The sequence below is a fragment of the Taudactylus pleione genome, unplaced genomic scaffold, assembly GCF_031769625.1.
Source record: "Taudactylus pleione unplaced genomic scaffold, aTauple2 ptg000481l, whole genome shotgun sequence".
Lineage (NCBI taxonomy): Eukaryota > Metazoa > Chordata > Amphibia > Anura > Myobatrachidae > Taudactylus > Taudactylus pleione.
Window position 1 is genome coordinate 1402328 of NW_028284883.1, and position 24084 is coordinate 1426411.

At 41.4% G+C, this 24084-nt stretch overlaps 1 protein-coding gene across 1 annotated transcript in view; it reads right to left on the reverse strand.

Moving 5' to 3' along the window:
- Positions 1 to 20493, reverse strand: part of LOC148502831 (cytochrome P450 2F3-like) — a 67344-nt gene extending 46851 nt beyond the window's left edge. Inside the window, exons 1-2 of the mRNA XM_088449293.1 lie at positions 20390 to 20493; positions 9990 to 10174 (exon numbers count right to left, since the gene is read on the reverse strand). Coding sequence (XP_088305419.1) covers positions 9990 to 10166 — 177 coding nt within the window. The 5' untranslated portion in view covers positions 10167 to 10174; positions 20390 to 20493. The remainder of the gene's footprint in view (positions 1 to 9989; positions 10175 to 20389) is intronic.
- Between the last annotated feature and the right edge of the window lie 3591 nt (positions 20494 to 24084).

The following is a 24084-nucleotide window of genomic DNA, read 5'->3' on the forward strand; positions in this document are numbered from 1 at the left end:
ATGAAAATTGTTTACTAAAATCGTTCATTTACAAAATCGTTGTGTGTTTATGCACCTCTAGTGATAACAGTTTAAAGGAAATGCTTCATCTCTGCTGTTCTGCAGTACACATAATTTCTCACAGCCCTTTCTATTTTACATTTGTTTCATTGCATACTAATTGTAATTGCAAGTGTAACATTGTTTCTACAATTCCAGGTAGCCAGCATATTTAGTAATAATTGGATAATTTTGGTTAGTAGCGAGGGAACGCCGATGTACGTTTCACTGAACACAGTTTTATCAAGTCCTCCAGAACTACTAATGAATATATAAGGATCAGTGTTGGGTGCATAACTAGGGGTTTGGCATCTAAATCAAGGGAATAAACTGTGCCCCCCTATCAGTACCACAGGCCTAATTACCCCAGTGGCCTAGTGCCCGACAACCTGGTGGTCTAGGGAGGTATTAATGGTAGCCTACCTGTCCGGTCCTCATCTTCTTCTGCCGCTGGCCCATCTTTTGTCTTGAGCCCGGTGTCTTCTGACCTCTGCCATGGTCGCTGGAGCTCTTCCGGTGATGTCTGCATCTTCCGCCCACCTCTCCGAAACTGACTTTTCTACCCAGTGGGGTCTGACATCAGGCTTAGCTCGCTGCGGCCGCATTCTATTGGCTGTCGGTCCGCAAGCCATAATTGGCTTGCGGCCAGCGCCAAATTCAAATATCAGTATACATTACTTTGAGAAGCTGTAACCATAGTTGTTTCCTGAAATAGGGGGAGATCTCCTTTATTTCCAAGTGATCAGACTTGGATATAGAAATGCTGTGATTATGTAAATCACACTGCTCCACCAAATTGATGTCTTTAATGGCTTAATCAAATCACTCATGGAGGAGTGGTATGTAAAGTAGACAAATAAGCTATAAACACATATACCTGCCTATAGTACAAACCATTAGACCCCTACAGTAATACAACTGTAGCTTTTCCCCTCCATTCCTCCCACTAACTTTGCTTACAAACAATTGCAGCCATAAACTGTGCATTATTTGAGTGAAGGAGAAAGAGAGGCACCACCCCAAAGGCCCTCTACACTAAACATGCACTAAAATAAATAGTTACTGTATATACCACAAAACCATCTACACTAATCTTGTTTTAAAACAATTGTAGTCACAAGCAGTGGTTCCAGCTTGAAAAATACCCTGACAGTGTGACTGCACATGTGCCGATGTCTCTCATCCCCCCACAACCATCAACTCCCCCATGACTCAGCTTACACTTACCTCCATTCAGGTGATCAGTGAGATCCTCTGTGGTTTGGTAATCTGATGGCTGTACCCCGGTCATCTGATCCCTGCAGTAAGATGAGGATGCTGCCAGGACTAAATGTTTTTTGTTTCCACTGTGGTCAGCGCTTTGGTCTATCAGACACACAGACTGAATACCAAAGCCTAGTAGGGGCTTTGCTTCCCCTGGTAGCAGGCAGGGAAGACTGAGTTAGAGTAGATGAGATGGTAGATTCCTGCTTAACGCCAACTACAGTGTTATCGCAGGATTTTATAACAATTTATTTTAGTAAATTTGAAGCAGATCACATTTCCCATTACAAGTAAGGGAAATGCTATCTGCTTACTAAATTAATGTCAATTTAAGGGCTTGGAGTAGTTTTTTTTATGAAAACTGCTCTAAAAGCCCTTTGAAACATCTAAGTGATACTAAACTAATATGAAAAAGGTGTAATAACACCCATTTTCACATTATTTTAGTCAAAGTAGTATTTATAGATAAGGCACAAAATAACTATATATATTATGTACAGAAGCACTGCCTTGCAGGTGCTACTAGTGTTTAACAAACAAACAGACAGTAGCCTGTCTGCAGTTTTCTTTGCACTATCTGGATTACAGTTAACTTCCTCGCTAGTGTGTCTGACGAAAAAAAAATCACACATACAGTCATTTACAAGGTAACAAAGCTGCCTGCTATCACCCTTTCCAGACACCTACTCCATCTATCAACTACAACTCTTTGTACTAATGACATTCTTACAATGTTTTTCAAACAGCCTCACACTCTACCCAGTGGGGTATGAAATCCCGGCTGTCGGGATGCTGCGCTGTTAAGAAAACCGACAGTGGCATCCAGACAGCCAGACTCCTGACACCCATAAGAACATCTGGTAAGTATTTTTCCTATCCCTACCCTAACCCCTACCCTCCCTCCCCAGTGCCCAAACCTTACCCCCCCACACTAGTGCCTAAACCTAACCTCCCCCTCCCCGCACCCTAAATCTAACACCCCCTCCGCAGTGTGTAAACCTAACCTCCCCTCCTAGTGCCTAAACATAATTCCCCCTCCCCTCACCATAATCCTAACATTCCCTCCCTGGCGCCTAACCCTAACCCTCCCCCTAATGCCTAACCCTAACCCTGCACCCTAACCTCCCCCTAACACACCGACAGTCGGGATACTGGTGCCTGTCTGGATTTTGGCACCGGTATTTAGACCACCGGAATCCAGCACACTGGGATGCCGACTACATCCCCTCTCACACTCTCCCTACACTCTCCTTTGTGAAATGAGCCCTAATCATGAAAACAATCCAAAACACGGATTTCGGGAAAATTACATTTTGCCTTGTTCCGCGATCCGAACTTGGTGGGAACATCCGAGCCAGGACTTTAATCCACTCAGAGAACCCAAGGGTTAGCAATCCAAATGCACACATCTCTAGTTGAAAGCAAAAGCGGGTGACACATTGTTCAAGATTAAAGAGTTTAGGGTAATTCTTGAAAAGAAAATCCTGTAATGACCAAAGTGAAAGGAATATGTACTGATGAGAGTAACTAATTTCTCAGTAACACCTTTTTGTGTATTACCATATGTAAAGTATTTCAATTTTATTGTTTCATGCAATAAATACTAGAGATGTGCATTGTGTATCTCCAGAAATCCGAATCCACTCAAATTTTATGAATCCATGCAGAACCAAGTCGTGGTACTGATCTTCCCACGGTTCAGAATTCAGATTTTAAATCCTAATTTTGGGTTTTAGATTGCAAAAATTACATGATTTTAGCTGGGGTTTTTTTTAGACTTTTTTTATAAATTTTTATAAAAAAACCTAGATCCAAAACCAAAACTATAATACTTGAGGGTGGTTTTGAAAAACCAAAATGAAAACACAAAGATGAATCCTGATGTAAAACCAAAACTAAAACACGGGTATCAGAGCACATCTCTAATACTTGATTAAGAGTTAAAAGAGTGGTTGCTCTTTAGTGCTCCAAGGGACATGGTGGGGCAATTGGCAAAATATCCCTGTTTGCAACATCACGTTGATGTGATGAACAAAGAATCTGTGTAATTAAGTCCCCATCCCCTTCATTATGGAAGGATGGTCTACTCTCCTCAGAACCCTGGAGAACTTCCTGAAATGTTTTAGTCTCCTGATCATTCCTGGAGAGAAGGCAAGTATTTACATGTATGCCCACACTTTAATGGGTGTATCTCTCTATAATTGGCAATGTGAATTTACATGTATGCTAATGCTGAAAGCTTTCAAGGTTTATAACTTCTTGAAAAATATTCATGTAACACACCCAATTTGATGGGATGTCAGTGAGTGGATCGTACCTGCTGTTCTTCTGGAACCTGCTTGGACATGGATCAGTGCAGTTCCTCTTTTAGGCTCCTCCTATCACAGCAGAGAGACAGGATACCCCCCAGAACCCAGCACAGTAATTACACACTTTAAAGGGGCGTTAATTTTATTGTGCAGGAGCACTTCGTCACACTGATAGTGAATACGTTTGAACATCCAAGAATCATTCAATAACCATTACATAGTAACTAGAATTGTCTTCAAACACTCATACTTGCTTCTCATTTACTAACTGATAAATAAGTACTTTAAAATCAACTATCAAATAAACTTTCTATTCATGACAATATGTCTCATAAGCAAGTATTTCAGTATAAAGCATTATTTGCAAATTATCAATATAGAGCACAATTTTCCTATTCATCCTGCTCAGGCTGTCGTTGGTGCACATGTGGTAAAAGGAGACTGAAGGAATTCTCATATACTGAGATGTATGCACACTGTAATCCTCCTTACTTGAGAGACTTTTCAAGTGATACCATGTTGGCAATTTAACCTTTGAAATGTCAACTACACAGAGTGGTAATGGGGTAGTATGTCCATGTACTATAGGGGACCAATGCTATATCATCACTGAGTGCTGTCTTGTAACAAAGCAGAGTGCTGTGGTTCAGATCTCACCACAGAAATGTTGCACTTCTTATCACAGATGGCTGGGCTGGAGCTATCAGGGCTGTCTTTCACGGGCTGGGGCTCACTGTGTCTCTCTCCTGGCTTACCACAGGTACTGGCAGTGCAGCTCCCCGGTCTGTCCCTTTGCAAGGTGTCCCAGCTCAAAGCCTTTACACTCAGCTGTTGATAACTACAGACCACGTTCCTGCAGCTCTCTCACACTTCCATTTTCCTGCTGGTTAGGTCTAGACTATACAGGGCTGATGGCCCTGTGATGTCACACCCACGTGACTCGGCCTGAAAGGGGGAGGGGCGGGGATGCTAATGGGGGACCAAAAGTGTCCCCTCATGGGCTCGCTACGCTCGCCGCGCTTCGGGCACGGTGGCTCGCTGCGCTCGCCACAGATATTTATTCCCCCTCTATGCCCTAGTGGATGGTAACGCAGGAGCAGTCCAGCCTCCTGCAGCGGTCACTTGGTGTCTACGTCACAGAGGTCCTTTCTCCAACTTGGAAATAGCAGCAACCTTTTCCTGCTGCTTCCAGCCTCTATCACCTAGTTTCACTTTCAGCTCTGCACTGAGCACACACTGCCCGGTCTCCTGGGTCCTAGAGCCTCTGCTTACTGCACTTCCAGAACATTCCCCAGCACAGGGCAGAATATAAAAGTTCAAGAATTTAGCGGTCCTTATGGGGTATCACATTCATTGCATAAAATAATTTAGATTTTGATTTCTTCTCCATCAGTGAACAAAAAGCCTTTACAATTCTGGTACGGTACACATGCTTATTCATTAAGCACTGCCATTCAGCAAAGCTACTGTACTTTATTATCCAACTGCATAGGCAAATGCAGAAGGGGTTTTCCGGTTGTGTGGAAACCCCCCTCCCCAGCCAACACCATGACCACAATAGAAATAGTATGTAGTACAATTTTACTAGTGCTGCAACTTTTCACCAGTATCACAAATAAAAATATGAGCACCACCTATGGATCTTTTAACATGCATCAGCCAGTAATGAGTACACCTGTGCACCAACTAGGAGCTCTGGAAAACATGTACTCTCCTGGGTGCACTGCTATATAACATCTATAGGGTTAATTATTAATACAACAAGATTATTATTATTAATAATACATTGCAAGGTTTATAAACATTGCTGCATCAGCAGTCATAAGACCCAAGTGAGATGCAGGATGTCCAACTTCAAACGTTTGGTGCCATTGATGGCAGTGAGGAGATGAAGGTATAGGTGAGAGAAGGAAAATCACAAGAGGGAAGTAGTCCCTGCTAATTAGGGGATGTAGTCAACAACAGGGTTAAGAACAAATGTAGGTGAGACATTATATAAGGAAACAGCTTGGTCAGGGCAGGAGAAAGAGACAAAGGGGAAAAGAAGTGAGTAGATCAGAGAGGATAAGGATACAGGGCCTGATTCAGACCCACTCATGAGTGCATAGCGTTCGCAAGTGGGTCGATGGTGGGGTACTGCGCAAGCGCACCGCACGCATGTGCAAGCACGGGAGCGCTCTGGGACACATTACAAAAGGGGCGGCTGTCGATGTTGATCGACAGCTCACCCCGTTTTGTAGGCAGGGAGGGGGGTGGCTACACAAACAGAGGCGTTCCCAAAGGAACGCCTGCCATTTGTGGGAGGCACCACTGACATCACCAGTGATGTCAGTGGAGAGCTTCCTGCTCTGTTAGAGCAGGAAGCTCTATGGGGCTTGTGACAGATGAGATCCTACCACAAGGGTCTCGTCGCAAGCCCCGATGGATGCGACCATCGCGACCATCACCTGGCCACTCGCAAAAGCTGAGGGTGGTCACCCACAGCTTAGCGAGCGGCCAGGAGGCCGCAACAAATTTTAAAAAAAAGCCCTGATTCAGAGCGAGCGCTCTTAAAGAGCGTCCGGCTCTGAATCAGGCCCACAGTGCAATAGCTTCAAGGTTACGTTTAGTGATAGTAGCTTTAGGAGGCAGAGGTGGAGAAGGAGAGAGAGATAAGTTAAAAGTGAAAAGATGATGGTCAGAGGGAGGAAATCGGGAAATTGGTGAAATGTGGAATATTACAATGCTGAGTGAAAACCAGATAAAGTGAGTATCCATTCACATGGTAGGATGAGGAGGTCCATTGAGAGAGTCCAAATAATGAAGTGAGTGTAAAAAGTTTAGATGCAGAGGTGTCAGTAGGTGCAATAGGGATATTGAAGTCACCTAAGACTTAAAGAATTAATATTAACTCTACTAATTTTCAACAACTTTCTACCTCTTTGCAACAACTACTCTCACCAATTTCTACATACACTTCAGACTGCTGTATCACACCTTAACAAAACTATAGAAATAGCCCTTGATGAAGTGGCCCATCACACTCCAAGTAGACTTAGATGTCAACCATGACATTCTAAATTAACAAAATGCCTACAAAAGCTCTCACATAAAGTAGAATGTCAGTGGCAAAAATTTCTGTGTGACTGCATCAGACATCCCACCAGGAACCCCTTCAATATGTCTGGACCATTATGCAATAGGTAACACCTATCCTTCTTTATCAATGCCTATGTCCCTATAGATTGTAAGCTTGTGAGCAGAGGGCCTGATTCAGACCCACTCGTAAGTGCATTGCGCTCGCAAGCGGGTCGATGGTGACCCAGTGCGCACACGTGGTGTGTGCACTGTGCGTACGTGAGCCCCGGAGCGAGCGCAAAAGGCACTGGCTCTGGGACTCACTACAAAAGGGGCGGCTGTCGATGTTGATTGACAGCTCGCCCCATTTTGTAGGCATGGCTGGGGGGTGGCTTCACAAATGGAGGCGTTCCCATGCGAACGCCTGCCGTTTGTGGGTGGCCCCACTGGCATCACCAGTGATGTCAGTGGGAGAGCCTCCGGCTCTTTTTGAGCCAGAAGCTCTCTGGGGCTTGCGGCCACGAGACCCTACCACAAGGTCTTGACCATCGAGACCATCATCATGGCTGCTCGCTATAGCTGTCGGTGGTCACCCACAGCTATGCGAGCGGCCAAGAGGCCGCTCCTAAAAAAAACAGCACCCGCCCTGATTCAGAGCGAGCGCTCGCTTTTTCTGAGCACATCTGAATCAGGCCCTGAGCCCTCTTACCTCTATGTCTGTCTGTTACTACCCAGGCTTGTTTTATTAATTTTTGTTCCCATTTGTGAAGAGTAACAAAATAAGCTGGCACTATATAAGTAATTATCATTATTATTATTATTATTATTATTATTATTATTATTATTAATACGTCAGATTACCTTTTTAGTTATTTCTATTGCTAGGAGTTACCATCCGCTCATCCAGGCTAATTACCCAAAACTGCTAGCGCAGTTTAAGAATTATTTGGAGAATTGGGAGGCTGTTTTATTTTCTTAGATCGGCATAATCAATGCTGTCAAAATGAACTTGCTGCCCAGACTTTTATATTTATTTCAAACACTTTGAGTAAGGGTACCTCCTTATGTTTTTAAACATTTACAATACATTACATCACAATTTATATGGTAAAAAAAACGCCCTAGGGTGGGAAGGGACGTGTTGCAAAGACACACTTCTTGAGGTGGTCTTGGGGTTCCAAACTTTAAATCTTATTACATGGCCAGGATAGCACAGTATGTACTGTGGAGTAGATCCAAATCTGAGAGGGTGTGGGAGGTGATCAAATCAAATAGTCTGAAACTGCATTCCATTTCGTCCTTGCATCACCCTATTATATCCCATACTTCGAATATTTGGGACTTTGCAAATTGCCAGCATAATATAGCTCCACACATTAGTCCCCTGATCCCATTGTTCAACAACCCTTATTTCCATCTGGGCAGTAACCCGGCTGGCATTACATGCTGGCAAAATGGTTGAATCATGTTGCTGAATGATATCACCCAGAATTCATCCATTCCTACATTCACCAATAATCATATCAAATTCACTATTCCCCACAAATCCTTTTTTCGATATTTATTAATAGTCCCCTCACCAGAGTGGAGCATCTGTGGGGCAGGCACTAAGGGGCTTATCTCCATGCTGTACACAGAACTCATACCTCCATGCCCCAAGGAGAGAGATCCTCCTGAGAGGGCTTGGGAGGCAGATATAAAGGAATCTTTAGATAGAGCAGACTGGAAGGACATTTATTCCAATGAGGCTTATAGCTCTATTTGCATGCATATAAAAGAGAACTCCTATAAATTAATTTACAAGTGGTATTGTGCCCCTACTAGTTACATAAAATGGACCCCAAGACCTCTAATCTGTGTTGGTGTTGTGGTTTGGGCACAGGGACGTTTTTACATATATGGGGGAGTTGTCCGAAGCTGGTTCCCTTCTGGAAATAAATTTGTGCCATTGCCAGCTCTATTTTAGACATCTCTGTCCCTCTTGATCCCAATAATCTTTACTACCATTACGCGTTCCAGAAGCAACTCAATATCAGCATAAGTTATTTTGCCACATGGTGTTGGCAGCCAGGGGTCACAATGCTTTTGCATGGAAAAAATGGAGGCCCCAGCCATCGGAGAGGTTTTAGCTAAAATTTGGCGCATTCATTCTATTGAACAAATAACTAGTATCCCACGGGGTTCATCTAAGAGTTTCACTAAAATATGGGAACTTTGGACCTCCATTACCAGGTCCCTGCTGCTTTAATTGATTTTTCCAAATTGACCAGGACCTTTGCATATCATATTTTTTGCTATTCTTGTGCAGGAGATTCAGCTGAGTTCTTCCATGTTTCACTGTTGTGCCATTCTATCTTTTTTGGAACTCTGTTTTGATCATTTATGTACTGCCTCTCACCTTTTCAATAAAATTTGTCTTTAAAAAAAAATAAATAGTAATAATAATAATAATAATAAAAAAAGGAAAGGTCTGAAGAGTTGAGGAGCCAGGAAGAACCGTTGTCAAGGAGCTAGGGCTAGGTATGACAGATACAGTACATGGTGAACAGTGGGAAAGATGGCAAATAGCATGAATCACGAATGTAGAGAATGAAAATGGATTGCTCTGAGCTGGTTGGAGCAGCCAGTCTATTTAAGGATCCCAACACCACCACCATTGAGCCTCCCCCCTGGGTGGGGTGTGTGAGAGAACTTAAGTCCATGAAAAAAAATGCAGCTGGAGAAATGTTGACTGAGAGGGAAATCTAGAATTTGGTGATGGCTAGGTGATTTCGGGAGTTGGAGATGAAGAGGTCATGGGCAGGGACCAGTTTTTTACAGACTGCAGAAACACAGTGGAATTATTTGTTTTTACCTTCATATTGCATACTAATGAACATGGTAATTAGACTGATACCTAAAGACACTCATAGGAGACTTTGCAGCAGCCACACAGTGAAACTTTACAGTATCAATTAGTTTTGATGGGACACACATCTCTCTTATTGGAAACAGTGGGATGTTTGGCAGTGATCTCTACTACAAACTGATACTGTACATAATTAACTATCACTGCTATAGTTAGAGGCTATTTGGGATATGCTATAGTTAGAGGCTATTTGGGATATTATTATGATAGTATTACTACAAGGTAACACAGAGCTTATACCTTGATATGACAAGCACCAAACTCTTTATTAATCAATTATTTATACTGTACATTATTGAATAACCAGATCACATTAACATATTGCTATACAAATGCTGTATATGTATTAAAACACCTCAGTGTCATGTAGGCACACTAACCATCTCCAAAATTTACTCATTAGTCTCACTCACCTTCATTAGTGAGCTGACAATGTCATTTGTGTTGATCTGTAGAAGGTTCCCGATGAATGGTAGAGGCATGGGTCCAGGGGGAAGTGTTGATTTTTCCTTAATTATCATCATGAAGCTCAGGATGATATAGGACAGACAAAAGAGAAAAAAGAGGACAAGTGTGCTGTACCAGTCCATATTTCCACCTGTCATAGAAAAATAAACATTCATGTAGATTAAACTTGGGAACCAACGTTAAAGAATGTTCTGTGGACCTGATTCTGTAAGGATCGTAATTGCAAAGCTGCACGCATGCTATAGATATATGATGTTTGCACACAGGCAGCTTTGCAATTGCGATCCTTGCAGATATGGTAATGCAGCAGGAGGCATCACTTCTCCTGTGCATTACTTATCCGAGCTGCGTTGTCCAACGCAGCATTGGTTAATCTGTGTACCATTGGCCTGCTGTGGTGACACATGGGTCCCACAGCCAACCGCCACAGTTTAGAGGAAGAGGCCAAGAAATCTCCAAAACCTGACAGAGATCCTGGCTTCTTCCCTCCCCCACATGGGGACAACACTCCTCCGTTGTGGGAAATGGAGGGCATCACCACCCCCTCCCCGCCCACAAATGGTAGCAGACTGTCAATCACTTACAGTCTTCTGCCAGTTTGCAGTGCGGACTCGCAGACCTGTTCTGTACATGCGCAGAACAGATCTGGTGCCTGTGCAGATTCCCGAACATTGTGAATCTGCGATCAGCAGTGCACTAGCTGCTGAATCAGGCCCTGTGTCTGAGTGTGGGGATGAGAAAATACATTGACCCATGGCATATGGTACTTGTTGCCCTACTGTACATTTGTTACATTCTAAATTAATATTTTGTAAGCAGTACTGTTTTATAAAACTAAGGTAGTGCAACATTTGCTACCGCCCAAGTTGCTAGTGCTAAGGCAGCCATCTTGTAATACCAGGGAAGGGAAAAGGGGATACTCTGAGCACTGGTGCAAAATTAATTAAGATGAAGGAAGAATTACTCCAAATAAATAAATATGCAAATGCGGATAGTAGTATCAGGGATATACTATCCTTATGGAGGTGCATCCATTAGAGTAAGAACAGCATTCAGAAAAAGGAAAGAAAGTACTGTCTTGTTTGGGGCACAAGAATCTACCTTGTATAGTAAAACTTAACTTTTAATGTTATGTCATAAAAGAATCATAGGGAACAAAAAACTTAAATTATAAACATACAATAATATACATACAATAATTGCACAACATTATATTAAAAAAGCTAACACTTTTATCATATCAAATAGCACATCAGAGAGTGGTCAAGATCTATATAGATAGATTCAATAATACAAGGTACCAATACCACAATACAAAATGTAAGGGAAACCACCCCTAATTGGTTCTGATGCAGCTGTAAGTTTGTATATATATTTTGTACAAGGGAAAAATATCCCTTTAGGGGTGGTTTCCCTTACATTTTGTATTGTGGTATTGGTACCTTGGATTATTGAATCTATCTATATAGATCTTGACCACTCCCTGATGTGATGTGATGTTTGATATGATAAAAGTGTTAGCTTTTTGAATGTAACTTGTGCAATTATTGTATGTTTATAATTTAAGTTTTTCGTTTCCTATGATTCTTTTATGACATAACATTAAAGCTGCATACACACGTAAAGATTTTCTGTCCAACCATCCAACTAGTTGATTGGATGGAATGAAAATCTGGTAATGTATGGGAGTAAATGATGATCAGCAATTTGCTCCTAAATGCCAGAAAACAGATGAAAATGGTCGTTAGACAAGTTTGTTAAATGTTTGAGCTAAGCAATTTGTTCAAACAACAGTTTTTGTCCATTTTCCGGTGTTTGGGAGCAAATTGCTGATTGTCATTTGCTTTCATACATTACCAGATTTTCATTCCAACCAATCAACTAGTTGGATGGTTGGACAGAAAATCTTTACGAGTGTATGTAGCTTAAAAGTAAAGTTTTACTATACAAGGTAGATTCTTGTTATATATTGTATATGCTAGGTAATGTATTAGAGATCCATTTATACCACATTTCCAGACTTCAGGCAGTAAATGGAACTATTATTGGGTGACTATACTGTGTAGAAGTACTATTCTGTTATGGTACTGAGATATGGGAGTATGAACTGGAGCATAATGAATCACTTTCTGTAACATGGATTTATATATATCTGGTTCTATGACAGATCCCTCTAAATGTCAATCTCCCCTCGAGATCTACTGGCCATGGATGAACAGTGTGATATAATGTATACAGTTTTGCTTCTGCTTACACAATCAAAGTAGGTTTAGCTGTACCATAGATATTTATGGCAAAATATATGCCATAAATATACAGCCAGCTAGCAACACTAATCTGCATGAGCATACTGATTTTTGCCTTAGTCCATGTAGATATACTGTAGTCTATCAGTTATACAAATTGCATATTGTTCTTTGTGTAGATTGTTTTAACAAAGGCAATATTACTGCTACCTCCTCTCTGAACACTAGTGTAGTGCAGTATTCACATACCCACCACTGCTGCTTTCAATATGTTTTGGTAATGGTGGCTTTGGCCCAGTACTCCAGCAACTCTGCCTACTGTGATGACATAGTCCTGTAATATGATTATCTACCAATGCAGCACTAGTATCATGTCATGGGCCAACAGTGACTGGATACTTCCATATGCCTCTTACACTTCCACCTCCACATCTTCCCTAGTCCAATAAGCTTGCTCCAGTCTCTTTTTTTCTCACTAATGACCCATCCCCTCCACGAAGAACTCTGGTGCATCACATTGGTTTATTCCGAGAATCTCTATAATGATTATATATAATTTAAAAATAGGAAACTTGGTGAGTTTGAAGAGTTACTCAAATTATTATCTTTGAAGTAAAAAAAAAAATGAAATATAATTCACAGTATATTCTTGTGTTGCTCTTTTTCCATTGATCATTGGCCAATGAATCACCGGTTGTCAGAGGATTGTCAGCCAAGTTAATGTTTTTACAAGAAACATTTTATTTCACTGTGCAAAGGTTTACAATATTTTTATATTCATAACAGTTGTAATCAGATGGAAAAATGTCTATCTCCGGATCAATTACTTTTATGTAGCGATTAAATGATAAGCATCCAGGCAAGGAATTCATGCATGTGTATAGTTTGTGTTAGTTTACCTGACCCATTCACACACTCTAAAACTAGCGTTACAGTAGGCAGTTATGATTGAGATGCAAAAGCAAATGTAAGGTTACATTCTGCAGTAGAGTAGACTTGAAAACTTTGCTTAGCTTTCAGCTTACTGTAATCCAGGGACGGACTGGGGCAGTCCGCCCTGTGTGTGTGCTCGCAAAGGGGATATGGTTGTGCTTCGGGGGGGGTGTAACGTGAGTCTCTCCCCCCTCTCTTCCCGGCCCACTGCCACCACCCTGCCACTGCCCTGACAGTACATCTTATATCTGGCGGCATTGGCTAGAAGTGCGGGGTCCTTCCGGCCCTGACATCATCGGCCTTTCTGGAAAATGCTATAAGTGCCCGATGGCCAATCAAGCCCTGCTGTAATCTATGGACTATGGGCAGTGCTCTAAAATGTATCCTTCCCACTCCCCTTCCTTTGGCTATTACTTAGAACATCCACCCACATATTTTACAACCTGGTATACAAAGCAACGTTACACTTGATTATAATTCAACTCTAAGACCTTTATAAAATGTATTCCTTGTATTTCATGCAGCTGTGTGTGACACAGATTCAGCACATCCCTATGCTATTACCAATTCAGTTACACACTACAATGCAGTTTCAACACCAATATGCAACCATCAGCCTCCTTGTGCTGCATTTAGTACCAAAACACTATGCAATCATCATTCCATGCCACCATATGCTACTACGCAGACCCATTCATTTAACAATGCAGCCGTATGTCACAATACAATTCAGCCGAATCCACTATACAGTATAGACTCATGCCACTGCACACATGCTGCAAAGTAGTACAGTTGTTCAGGCTAACATGGTTGGAAATCTACTCACCTTTCTGTGGTGAGGTAAAATGTGCAGAGGTGTGAGAAGGTTTTTGCCCTCTTCCTGATTTCATCTATTTTTGCTGTGTCAAACTTAATTGTTTCAGATCTTCAAACAAAATTCAATATAATACAAAAATAATCCGAGTAACCATAAAATGCTGTTTTTAAATGATCATTTCATTTACTGAAGGAAAAAAATATCCAACTCCAACTAGTCCTGTGTGTAAGAGTAATTGCCCCCTTAGTTATGGGGCCCATACATCCAGGTGCATTTCTAGAGAGGATGGAGCCCGTCTGCAGTCTCCGACATGGGCCCACTCCTCTCCGCCCGGCGGCCGGCAGCGCTCTGAGCTGTGCGCGGCCAGTGCTGGAGTTATAGACTCCTGGCACTAGAGTGTGCCCAGAGTCTATAGTGTCTGCACAGGTCACAGGGAAAATGTCCGCAGCGGCCATTTTCCCTGTACTGCATATTCGCAAGTGACAGGAAAATGGCCGCCGTGCCCATTTTCCAGTCGTTTTACAGCACCGTACCCCTGCGCCGACGTGGGACTCTGGAGAGGTAAGTAATATTTTGGGTGCATGGTGTGCGGTACGGGCCCCCCTGGACCCAGGGGCCCATGTTCCCTGCACACTCTGCACTCATTATAGATACGCCCCTGCATACATCAGCAATCACAAACAATCAATACACAGACTCAGCATATTTTTTCCTGATTTAAAGATTCCCCAATCCACAAATCTGCACTCATATATTACAGATATTTTTCAGTGATTTGCAGCTCATTATCAGGAAAGACAGATCTGCCAATCATGAAAGGCTTATTTTACTAGTAACAGATGGCAATCGGGTGGTCGTTACTATAGATTAGCAATCTACAGCCTCATTGGTCAGTGAAATCCAACATGTTTGATAACCTAATTTACCGATTCAGACCTCTTTTTGGTCAGAACCGTGAATTGGTGTACCCCAAACATTGCAGATTACCCCCAAAAAAATAATTATCAAAATTGAGAATTGCCCCAATCCATTGCAGTAGTATGGGGGCCCTTTACTCATTCAACCTATGAACCAAATAGATTAGGCACAATCAGGATTGATTACTGTAAAATCTGACCTTCAATAAAATAGAACCTTTCCAGCTATGTGAAGTTGCCTACAAGGTCTCAACAAGAAGCACAGTATGTCGCTACCAAAATTATTTCATGAAGAGATGAGAAAGAAAGTTATTCAAATATATCACTCTGGAAAGGGTGACAAAGCCATTTATAATGCTCTGGGACTCCAGCAAACCACAGTGAGGGCTATTATCTTCAAATGAAGAAAATTTAGAACAGTGGATAATCTTTCTAGGAGTTACCAACCTGATATGGAAGGAAATAGGGGTTCAGATGAGATAATAATGGGATAGGTAGGGAAAAGTTATAGTTTTGACAAAATGGCTTCACTTCAGACAGAATTAACAAATCATTAGAAACTGTGATCTCAGACATGCACATAACCTTCAGCCAATATACCAGGCTGTTATACCTTAAATCAGGGTTTCCAAAACTCGGTCCTCAAGGCACCCTAATGGTCCTGGTTTTAAGGATATCCATGCTTGTGCACAGATGGTATAATCAAACTGACTGAAGTACTAATTATGTCACGTGCTTAAGTATGGATCATTTTTACCATAGGGAGCACCTTTACAATGTCAAGAATCATATACAATGAATAAAATAATAACATATTTGTTTATTCCATATAAAATAAGGGGGAGGGGTTAATAAAGTAAAAAGTAAAAATTATTATATATATACAATATCAATTACAGTAATTGTCATAGTTGCCACCAATAAATTATAAAAGACCAAGTCCACTTCTTATGCATTTAATATTACTTCCAGACCCAAATTATCAATTGTCCGGTACTATTGTTAAACCGGGTTTCTTGATTCGAATGTATAAATATTGAAAAGCATAAATGTCCTGTGCTGTCATTTGTTCAGCAAACACCCATGCACAGCATAGAAATATCAATTGAGCAGGAGTACTGAGGCTCAACCTTCTGCAATGTAATGTCTTATGATCACGTTAGCTGGCTGTGTAGAACTACAAAGCAAAAGTACTCTGGTATAATAATCCAGCCGTCTCTTCCTTACGATCCGTTGGACTGTGCACTGGACCGGTATGACACAACTCCATACTTGGAATATTCCAAAGGTGATGCACATATATAGCATGTATATGAATTTCTATTGTGTTTCTCAGTAAAATATGCATGATGGTTTCCTCAAAGGGTCAGTGTGAAGAGGCTAGCACTCCAATTTTCTTATTATACCCCTCTTAGCTAATCAACATTGAACAAATAGAATAAATACTTGATTCATTAAAAAAAATTGGGTATATGTACTGAAACTGCCCAATGTTTTAAATTAGAAGTCATTTAAAAGCCAAAATCAAGGTGTTTTTGCCTTTTAAATGTTTAAATAATGCTACTTTGGGCAGTCTCGCATAGGACTCACCGATGCTTAAAGTCCGCAGCCTTTTACATATACTTGTATGTGTCCTAAAATTTATAAATTTACCTGAATTTACATCAGGAATTATTCTCACTGTATTTATTACAAGTTACAATTTATACACAAGACTAACTTCAATAAGTCAATCAAATAATTAGACAGGCTGATCAAGTTATTTTTTATTATTTTTTTTATTATTGTTTATAATTTTTGGAAAATTTTTTATTTTAAAGCTCAATTAAACTTTTACTGCTTAATGTCTTATTGTCAAGAAATGAATTTTAGTTTTATTTTATTATGTTTAATTAGTTAAGACCACAGTCAAAGAAATTCATACTCAATAAAAAGCCAATAGTTTTAAGCATTCATACTGTGCTCAAAAGTTATAGTCACAGTATCAATAATCAATGTAATCCGAGTTCAAACCAAGAGAGATCAAGATTACTATACTTTTCCAGGAATATTCTCTATAGATTGTTTAGTCAATAAATACAACACTTATCCAGTGACACCCAGTGCGGTCAGTAGAGTAGTTCAGGCGGCTTCGCTGTGCATGGTAAAAGGGGGCATGGTCTCTTAGATAAGGTGTCGTGGCCTCGTGGTTAGGGGGTGTGGCCTCACAGCCCAAACCCCCTCCGTTATAGTCTCTCTGGGGGATCCCAGAGATGCAGACTGCCCCCCTGGGGGCCAGTCTATTTGCAGTGCTGGCTCCCTCGCTGTGTCAGGAACCGAGTTCTGCATGTAAGACTACAATGCAGCATCTGACTCCTGTCACTGAGGGGAAGTCAGCACTTTGCTGTCAACCATCGGTGGGTTAAAAGCTGTGTACATATAGATGAATGTGTGCGGACTAGAGATCAATGAAATATAACAATTTATGATACTTTTACGCTGACCCAACCATAGTTCACAATAATAGAACAATATAAAGCTCATTATGTTTTTATGTTGTACTCAGTACTGTGCAAATTACACCAAGTACAAACATGCCGCTAAACAACTGTCCCTCTCATTGTGTCCTTTACCACTACATATACAGTCATATGCCAATAAAGAATTCAGCCCTAAGCTGCTAAAAAATACATTACCACAACACTATACAATATAATACCATGTCGCTATAGAATGCAATTCCATCCCACTACACAATGCAGTCTCACCTACAGCACCCTACTCACAGTGCCATGCCACTGTAAAAAGCAGCTGTGGGACATTATATAATGCATCCCTATGCCACTACACTAAGGGCCTGATTCAGAGCCGGACGCTATTTGCGCTCGCTCGTTCATTAAAAAGGGGTGGCTATTTAAATGAAACGTTCGCACTTTGCGGTCTGTTCACGCCTCTATGTCTGAACGAGCGAACAAAACTTGCGGTCGTAATTTTGAAAAGACGCCCCCTGGCCGCTCGCACCATATGTCATGTCCGCTATTTAAGAGATTAATCAAGTACATCGAACAGCGTATGAACTGCTCGCTATTCTTGTGGTTGGTTTTTCCTACCACAATCTTGGGAGCAGTTCTGACTATAAATCAACCAAGTGACGTGGTTAATGAAGCTCCTGTATTAATTATGCACACCCATAAAACGCCCGTTTTGACCTTTAAGCATGCCTGCGTTCTGATTTCCACTCCCAGTTTTCAAGCACCTTCCCCTGTTACCACCCACATACGCCTCCTCCTGTCACTCAAAATAGCAGGCATTCGCTATTTAGCGAACAAACGATTTTCAGCCGCACTGACTGGTTCGCGCATGCGTATTAAAATCCGTACGCATGCACAGTTGTGCGAACATCGGATGGAATGAACGAGCGACTCTGAATGAGACCCTAATTTCTTTATACATCTCTCCCATCCCTTATACTGCAATCAGTCTAATGCAACTATTCAATTAAATTTCATGCTACAACCCAATGCCATCAAACTCTAATATTCAGCTCGTCTCTATTTGGTTGCACATTAGCCTATATCATCTGAACACAAGCAAGGCAGCAAAGTAGAGGTATGAGGTCACTTCTGGGTTGCATGATCTTTTAGATAGATTTGCTGATACTTAATGCTTGCATGCATGCCAAAATAAATTCCATAAACATTTCACTACTGAGCTTTTGGCCCCTTAAAAAGTGGGAGGCACATATCGAAACCGTTGTAATTCCTACACCGTTCACCTGATTTGGATGTAATTACCCTCAAATTAAATCTGAAAGTCTGCAGTTAAAGCACATCTTGTTTGTTTCATTTCAAAGCCATTGTGGTGGTGAATAGAGGCCAAAATATGAAAATTCTGTCAATGTCCCAATATTTATGCACCTGACTGTATACAGTATTTGTTATTACTGTATGTGGGTATTTGTTTGGCAATTAATACATGCTCCTGCATCAATATGCCTGACTGGCATATATGGCATCTCATTGTAAATATAGAATGTCTCCCCATTACCTGCACTGCCCTTGCATGGGGGGTAAGAATATAATTTGTAGTCACTCACTAACCAGGCAACACTCCATTAAATGCTCTCTCTTTACCACTTCACTTACATTTTGAGATTTTGACCCCCAAAAATAAATCTAGTTTGGAAAGTAGGTGAAAAATTAGCCATGTGAGTGTACTGTGGGCCTGATTCAGACTCGCTCGTGAGCGCATAGTGCTCACAAATGGGTTGATGGTTGGACAGTGCGCACGCGCGGCGTGCACAATGCGCGTGTATGAGCCCGGGAGCGAGTGAGAACTTCACTAGCTCCGGGGCTCGCTGCAAAATGGGGCAGCTGTCGATGTTGATCGTCAGCTCGCCCCATTTTGTAGGCTGGGAGGGGGGGTGGCTGGACAAACGGAGGCGTTCCAGAAGGAACACCTGCCATTTGTGGGCAGCCCTACTGACATCACGAGTGATGTCAGTAGTGAACTTCCTGCTCTATTAGATCGGGAAGTTCACTCAGGCTTGCGGGAACCGAGACCCTACCACAAGGGTCTCGTCGCAAGCCCGATGGTCGCGGTAATCGTGACCCACAGTTATGCGAGCGGCCTGGAGGCAGATTTTTTTTTTTAAATCCGCCCTGATTCAGTGTGAGCGCTCGCTAATAGCGAGCGCCTCTGAATCAGGCCCTGTGTCTGTAATTAGCTGCTAGTGACCCAATTCCAACCTCCCAAAATTCTAGTACTGTACCCCTCAAAAACATGCCATATTGATGAACACATGCATAAATATAGGAGCATTTGTAGAGAAACATTCAATATGACAAACGACTATTGCTTTGCAGTTATAACACCGATAGACTTTCTTACTATGATATGCTACTAAGAGCTTAAGATCAGTCTATATATAAGCTAGCCCTTTTTAGAACAGTTCCAAACATATATACAATAGTGCTAGAAAGGTCAATTATAAATCTCAAATGATCATTTATTTTCCAGTGATGTAGTTTCTTGGCTGCTATTAGTACATATGTATAGAGCGGTTCTGAGGACAGTTTTTTACATATACACATGTGACCTTAGTTATTGGTTGTCCATTTGCCATATGGATCATGATGCTAACAATGTAGTGTGTCACTTCTAGTTGTTTTAATTATGTAAATAAGATGCACATTTTGAGCAAAACAGATGCTCCGCGCGGCCGTGTCAGCCAGGACCTGGCACACAGAGAGGAACTATTTGTACAATTAAAGCAACAGTAAAAAATTACATATATATAACACAAAATTACTTGAATACTAAAAGTACTCTTTTTTCTGAGATTAAAAGTTTAGCCAGTGTACTAGCTCAAAATATATATTTATAGATGTAACACCCTTCATAATGTCTGACAAGAGTATAGCAGGTCTGTGTGTGTGCTTTGTGTCTCTCACCTGCTGGAGCTCAGTGCCTCTACCCAAATCTTCTCCAACCTGTATCGATGTGAATTCTTCAACCAGGGGATGACATAGGAAACCAGTTACACTCCCTGCACACAACAACACTGACTCGTGGTGTATATAAAAAACACCTTGATATATTTAAAGGAAAGAGTAGGAGGGGTAGCTACAGGTAAAAGATGGAATAGTACTGTACATGAACTGATAAATACCTATATTTCCAGGTAACACAGTTAGCAAACAAATGGAGTGCATTTATGATTAACTCAGTTTGTTAAAGGTCATGAAGCAGGATCTAACAATCTACAGTATATAACAAACAGTACATTTTTACTGTACAACTATGCTGGTTACAGTTCAGTTGTTACATTCCGGAAAACATACATCTGGCAGGAACTATTAATTGATGCAATATCAACTGTACAACAATCACTACTAAAAATCAGACCAAAAGGCTTATGTAATAGGTTGCGAGCTCCAGTTTATCCATATTTAAAGTGGCAAAACCAGGCCTCCTCCTGCTTCTAGACCTCCCCACTAACATGCAGTTTACAAGGGTCAAGAGGCTCACTATCTTTCAAAGATAAGTGAAACAGAAACTTGCAAGACTCTCCTGGAAGTTCACTTGATGTGCTCACAGGCAAAATATTTCGAAAATCCAGATCAGATATGGGAATCTTCACCCAAGCTACAAGCTGTAGCTCTGTCACACTCCCACTATGGTGCCAGTGGCCATAGCAACATACACTATATGGACTAAAATATTCAGATGCTTGACGATTACACCAACAGGGTAAGTAATGATATTGTATTCAAATACATATACTTTAATATATGGAGTTGATCCCCCTTTTGCAGCTATAACAGCTTCCACTCTACTTGGAAGGCTTTCCACAAAATTTTAGAGGGTTTCTGTGGGAATTTGTGCCCATTCATTTTGTTGAGCATTTATGAGGGCAGGCACTGATGTTGAATGAGAAGGCCTGGCTTGCAATCTCCATTTCAGTTCATCCTAAAGGTGCTCGATGGGGTTAAAGTCAGGACTCTGTTTGGGCCAGTCAAGTTCTTCCACACTAAACTCATCAAACCATGTCTTTACAGTCTTTGCTTTGTGCACTGGGACACAGTCATGTTGGAATAGAAAAGGGCATTCCCCAATCTCTTGCCACAAAGTTGAAAGCATAGCATTGCCCAAAATGTCTTGCTGAAGCATTAAGATTGCCCTTCATTGGAGATAAGGGGCCTAACCCAAACCCTGAAAAGCATCCCCATACCATTATCTCTCCTCATCCAAACTCACAGTTGGCACAATGCAGTAAGGCAGGTAACATTCTCTCGGCACACTTACCTATCTGACTGCCAAACAGAGAAATGTGATTCATCACTCCACAGAACATGTTTCCAATGCTCCACAGTCCAGTGTTGGTGTGCTTTACACCATTTCATCCGAGGCTTGATATTGGACTTGGTGATATGAGGCTTGCATGCAGCTGCTAGGCCATGGAAACCCATTCAATTAAGCTCCAGCCACACAGTTTTTGTGCTTACAGTAATGCCAGTGTAAGACTGGAACTCTTCAGCTATGGAATCAGCATAGTGTTGGCGACTTTTACGCACCATGCGCCTTAGCAGTCATTGACCCCGGTCTGTGATTTTAAGTGCTCTTCTGCTAATTGTCCCAGTTGCTGTTGTTTCTAAATGCTTCCATTTTCTAATAATATCACTTACAATTGACAGTGAAATATCCAGCAGGGAAAAATTTCACAAACCATCTTATTGTAAAGGTGGCATCCTATCACAGTACCATGCTTGAAGATACTGAACTCTTCAGAACAACCCATATTGTATCACAAATGTTTGCAAATAGAGACTGCATGACTAGGTGCTGGATTTTATACACCTGTGACAATGGGTCTGATCGAAACACCCCATTTCAATAGTTAACAGGTGTGGCCAAATACTTTTTTTAATATAGTGTACATTGTCCTCCTGCAAAATCGGCACTGCTCTCCTCAACTTCACTGCTTGTGCACCACATACACAATAAGCTCACCTTACCTTAAGCTTTACCTACTATCATTTACACTACAATACAGCACAAAGACACACAAATAGGACCAAAAAAAAACACTACTATACCTATGGGACCATTTTGGGTGATTTGGTGTCCGGCCTCAGCCATATGTGAGTATTTGAGCCTCTCTTGTCTTGATTGTTTATAGAGCTGCAATTTAGTAATCCATATTATCTCTACATCAACTGGTTCCTTGCTTGGGGATAGCATTCAATGTCATGTACCCACTTTTCCTCAGTTTCCCTCACTAAAGCTCTGTGCTCGGGAGTAGCAGGATTTTCCCTGTCCCAACTTTTTTGAAGCCATCTCTGCAAACCATCTATGCCTTCTGTAGTTCCTTCCTCAGTTGAGTCATATGTTTCAAATGTGGTTGCCTTTGCCCTAAAACATGATTTTCACTTCCTGCCAACATGTTTGGTTATGGATGAACATCAACTCAATTCAGTTACATGGCTGAATCCTGCTGATGGCCCACCTCCTCATTTTAAGTGCAATGTATTCACACCTGCTCAGTGCACCTGTATGATGCAAGATCTTTTGTTTGAGTGTGTTACATTTTCTAAGTTTGACTAATGCAATCTGGCCCCTACTATTTTTTCTCCTTTTTTCTAGCTATAACTATGTCATGTGTGTCTAGTCATTCACTTTAAGTCTCCTAATGTCAGGTGTTCCAATACCAATGCATTTGTGGCAGTTAAACATCTCACAATGTTACCCTAAGTACTGGGTTAAATAAACTTATACCTGCCAATCACATCTGGTGCTCCCAAGGGGGAATATGACCTTTGTGTATATGCCATATCTTTTTGTTGGATCTCATAAAGACCTGTGCTAGTCTAGACTCAGTGTCTCTATTGATGGAAATAACTGCAATGGATCATTTCTCCTGTGTGATAAATAATCAATCTTCTCCAAACCCATGTTCCAATCATCATCACCGTTCTTCATTATTATCCATCTGATGATGTTTAATTTGTAACGGCAACTGCCCCTGCTTTCTTCTGTCTCTGGTTTCTTCTGTCTCCTCTTAGAGATCTCCAGTATAGTTGTTCTCCTTGGGGAAACAGTGACTCTTGCTGCTTTGCCAGTAATACTGTATTCAGTGAATTCATTGCATTATCATCCTCTTGAAAATCTTCTATGTGATTTAGGTAGCTTTAACAGTCATTTAACTGTTGCTGTTTAGAATTGAATTGTGTGCAGTTGGTCATTAGCAATATTTGTGTCTAATAGTAAAAGTATTAGGTGAACTCATGATTAAGATGTCACTGGGGTTGGACTGGCCCATAGGGGAACAGGGGAAATCCCCAGTGGGCCCCACTGCCTGTGAGCCCACCCCTTCCGCTAGGTGTCAGGTTCCAGACCTCAAATTATAGATTGTTACTTTATTAGATGGTCAGTTACCAGGAACACTGATCAGCATGGGGGCTTGGTTCTCTTCTATAGAAACTATATCAAGATTTGCCAATTGATTAGCCAAGCACCTGTGGTTGCTGACCATACCCCCCTCTGGTGGATGACCACACCCTTTAAGCATGGGCCCCTGTCACTGTATTCCCCTGGAGGGACCTTCATGTCCCAGTCCGACACAGGATTGTCTGTATGTTAATAGTAT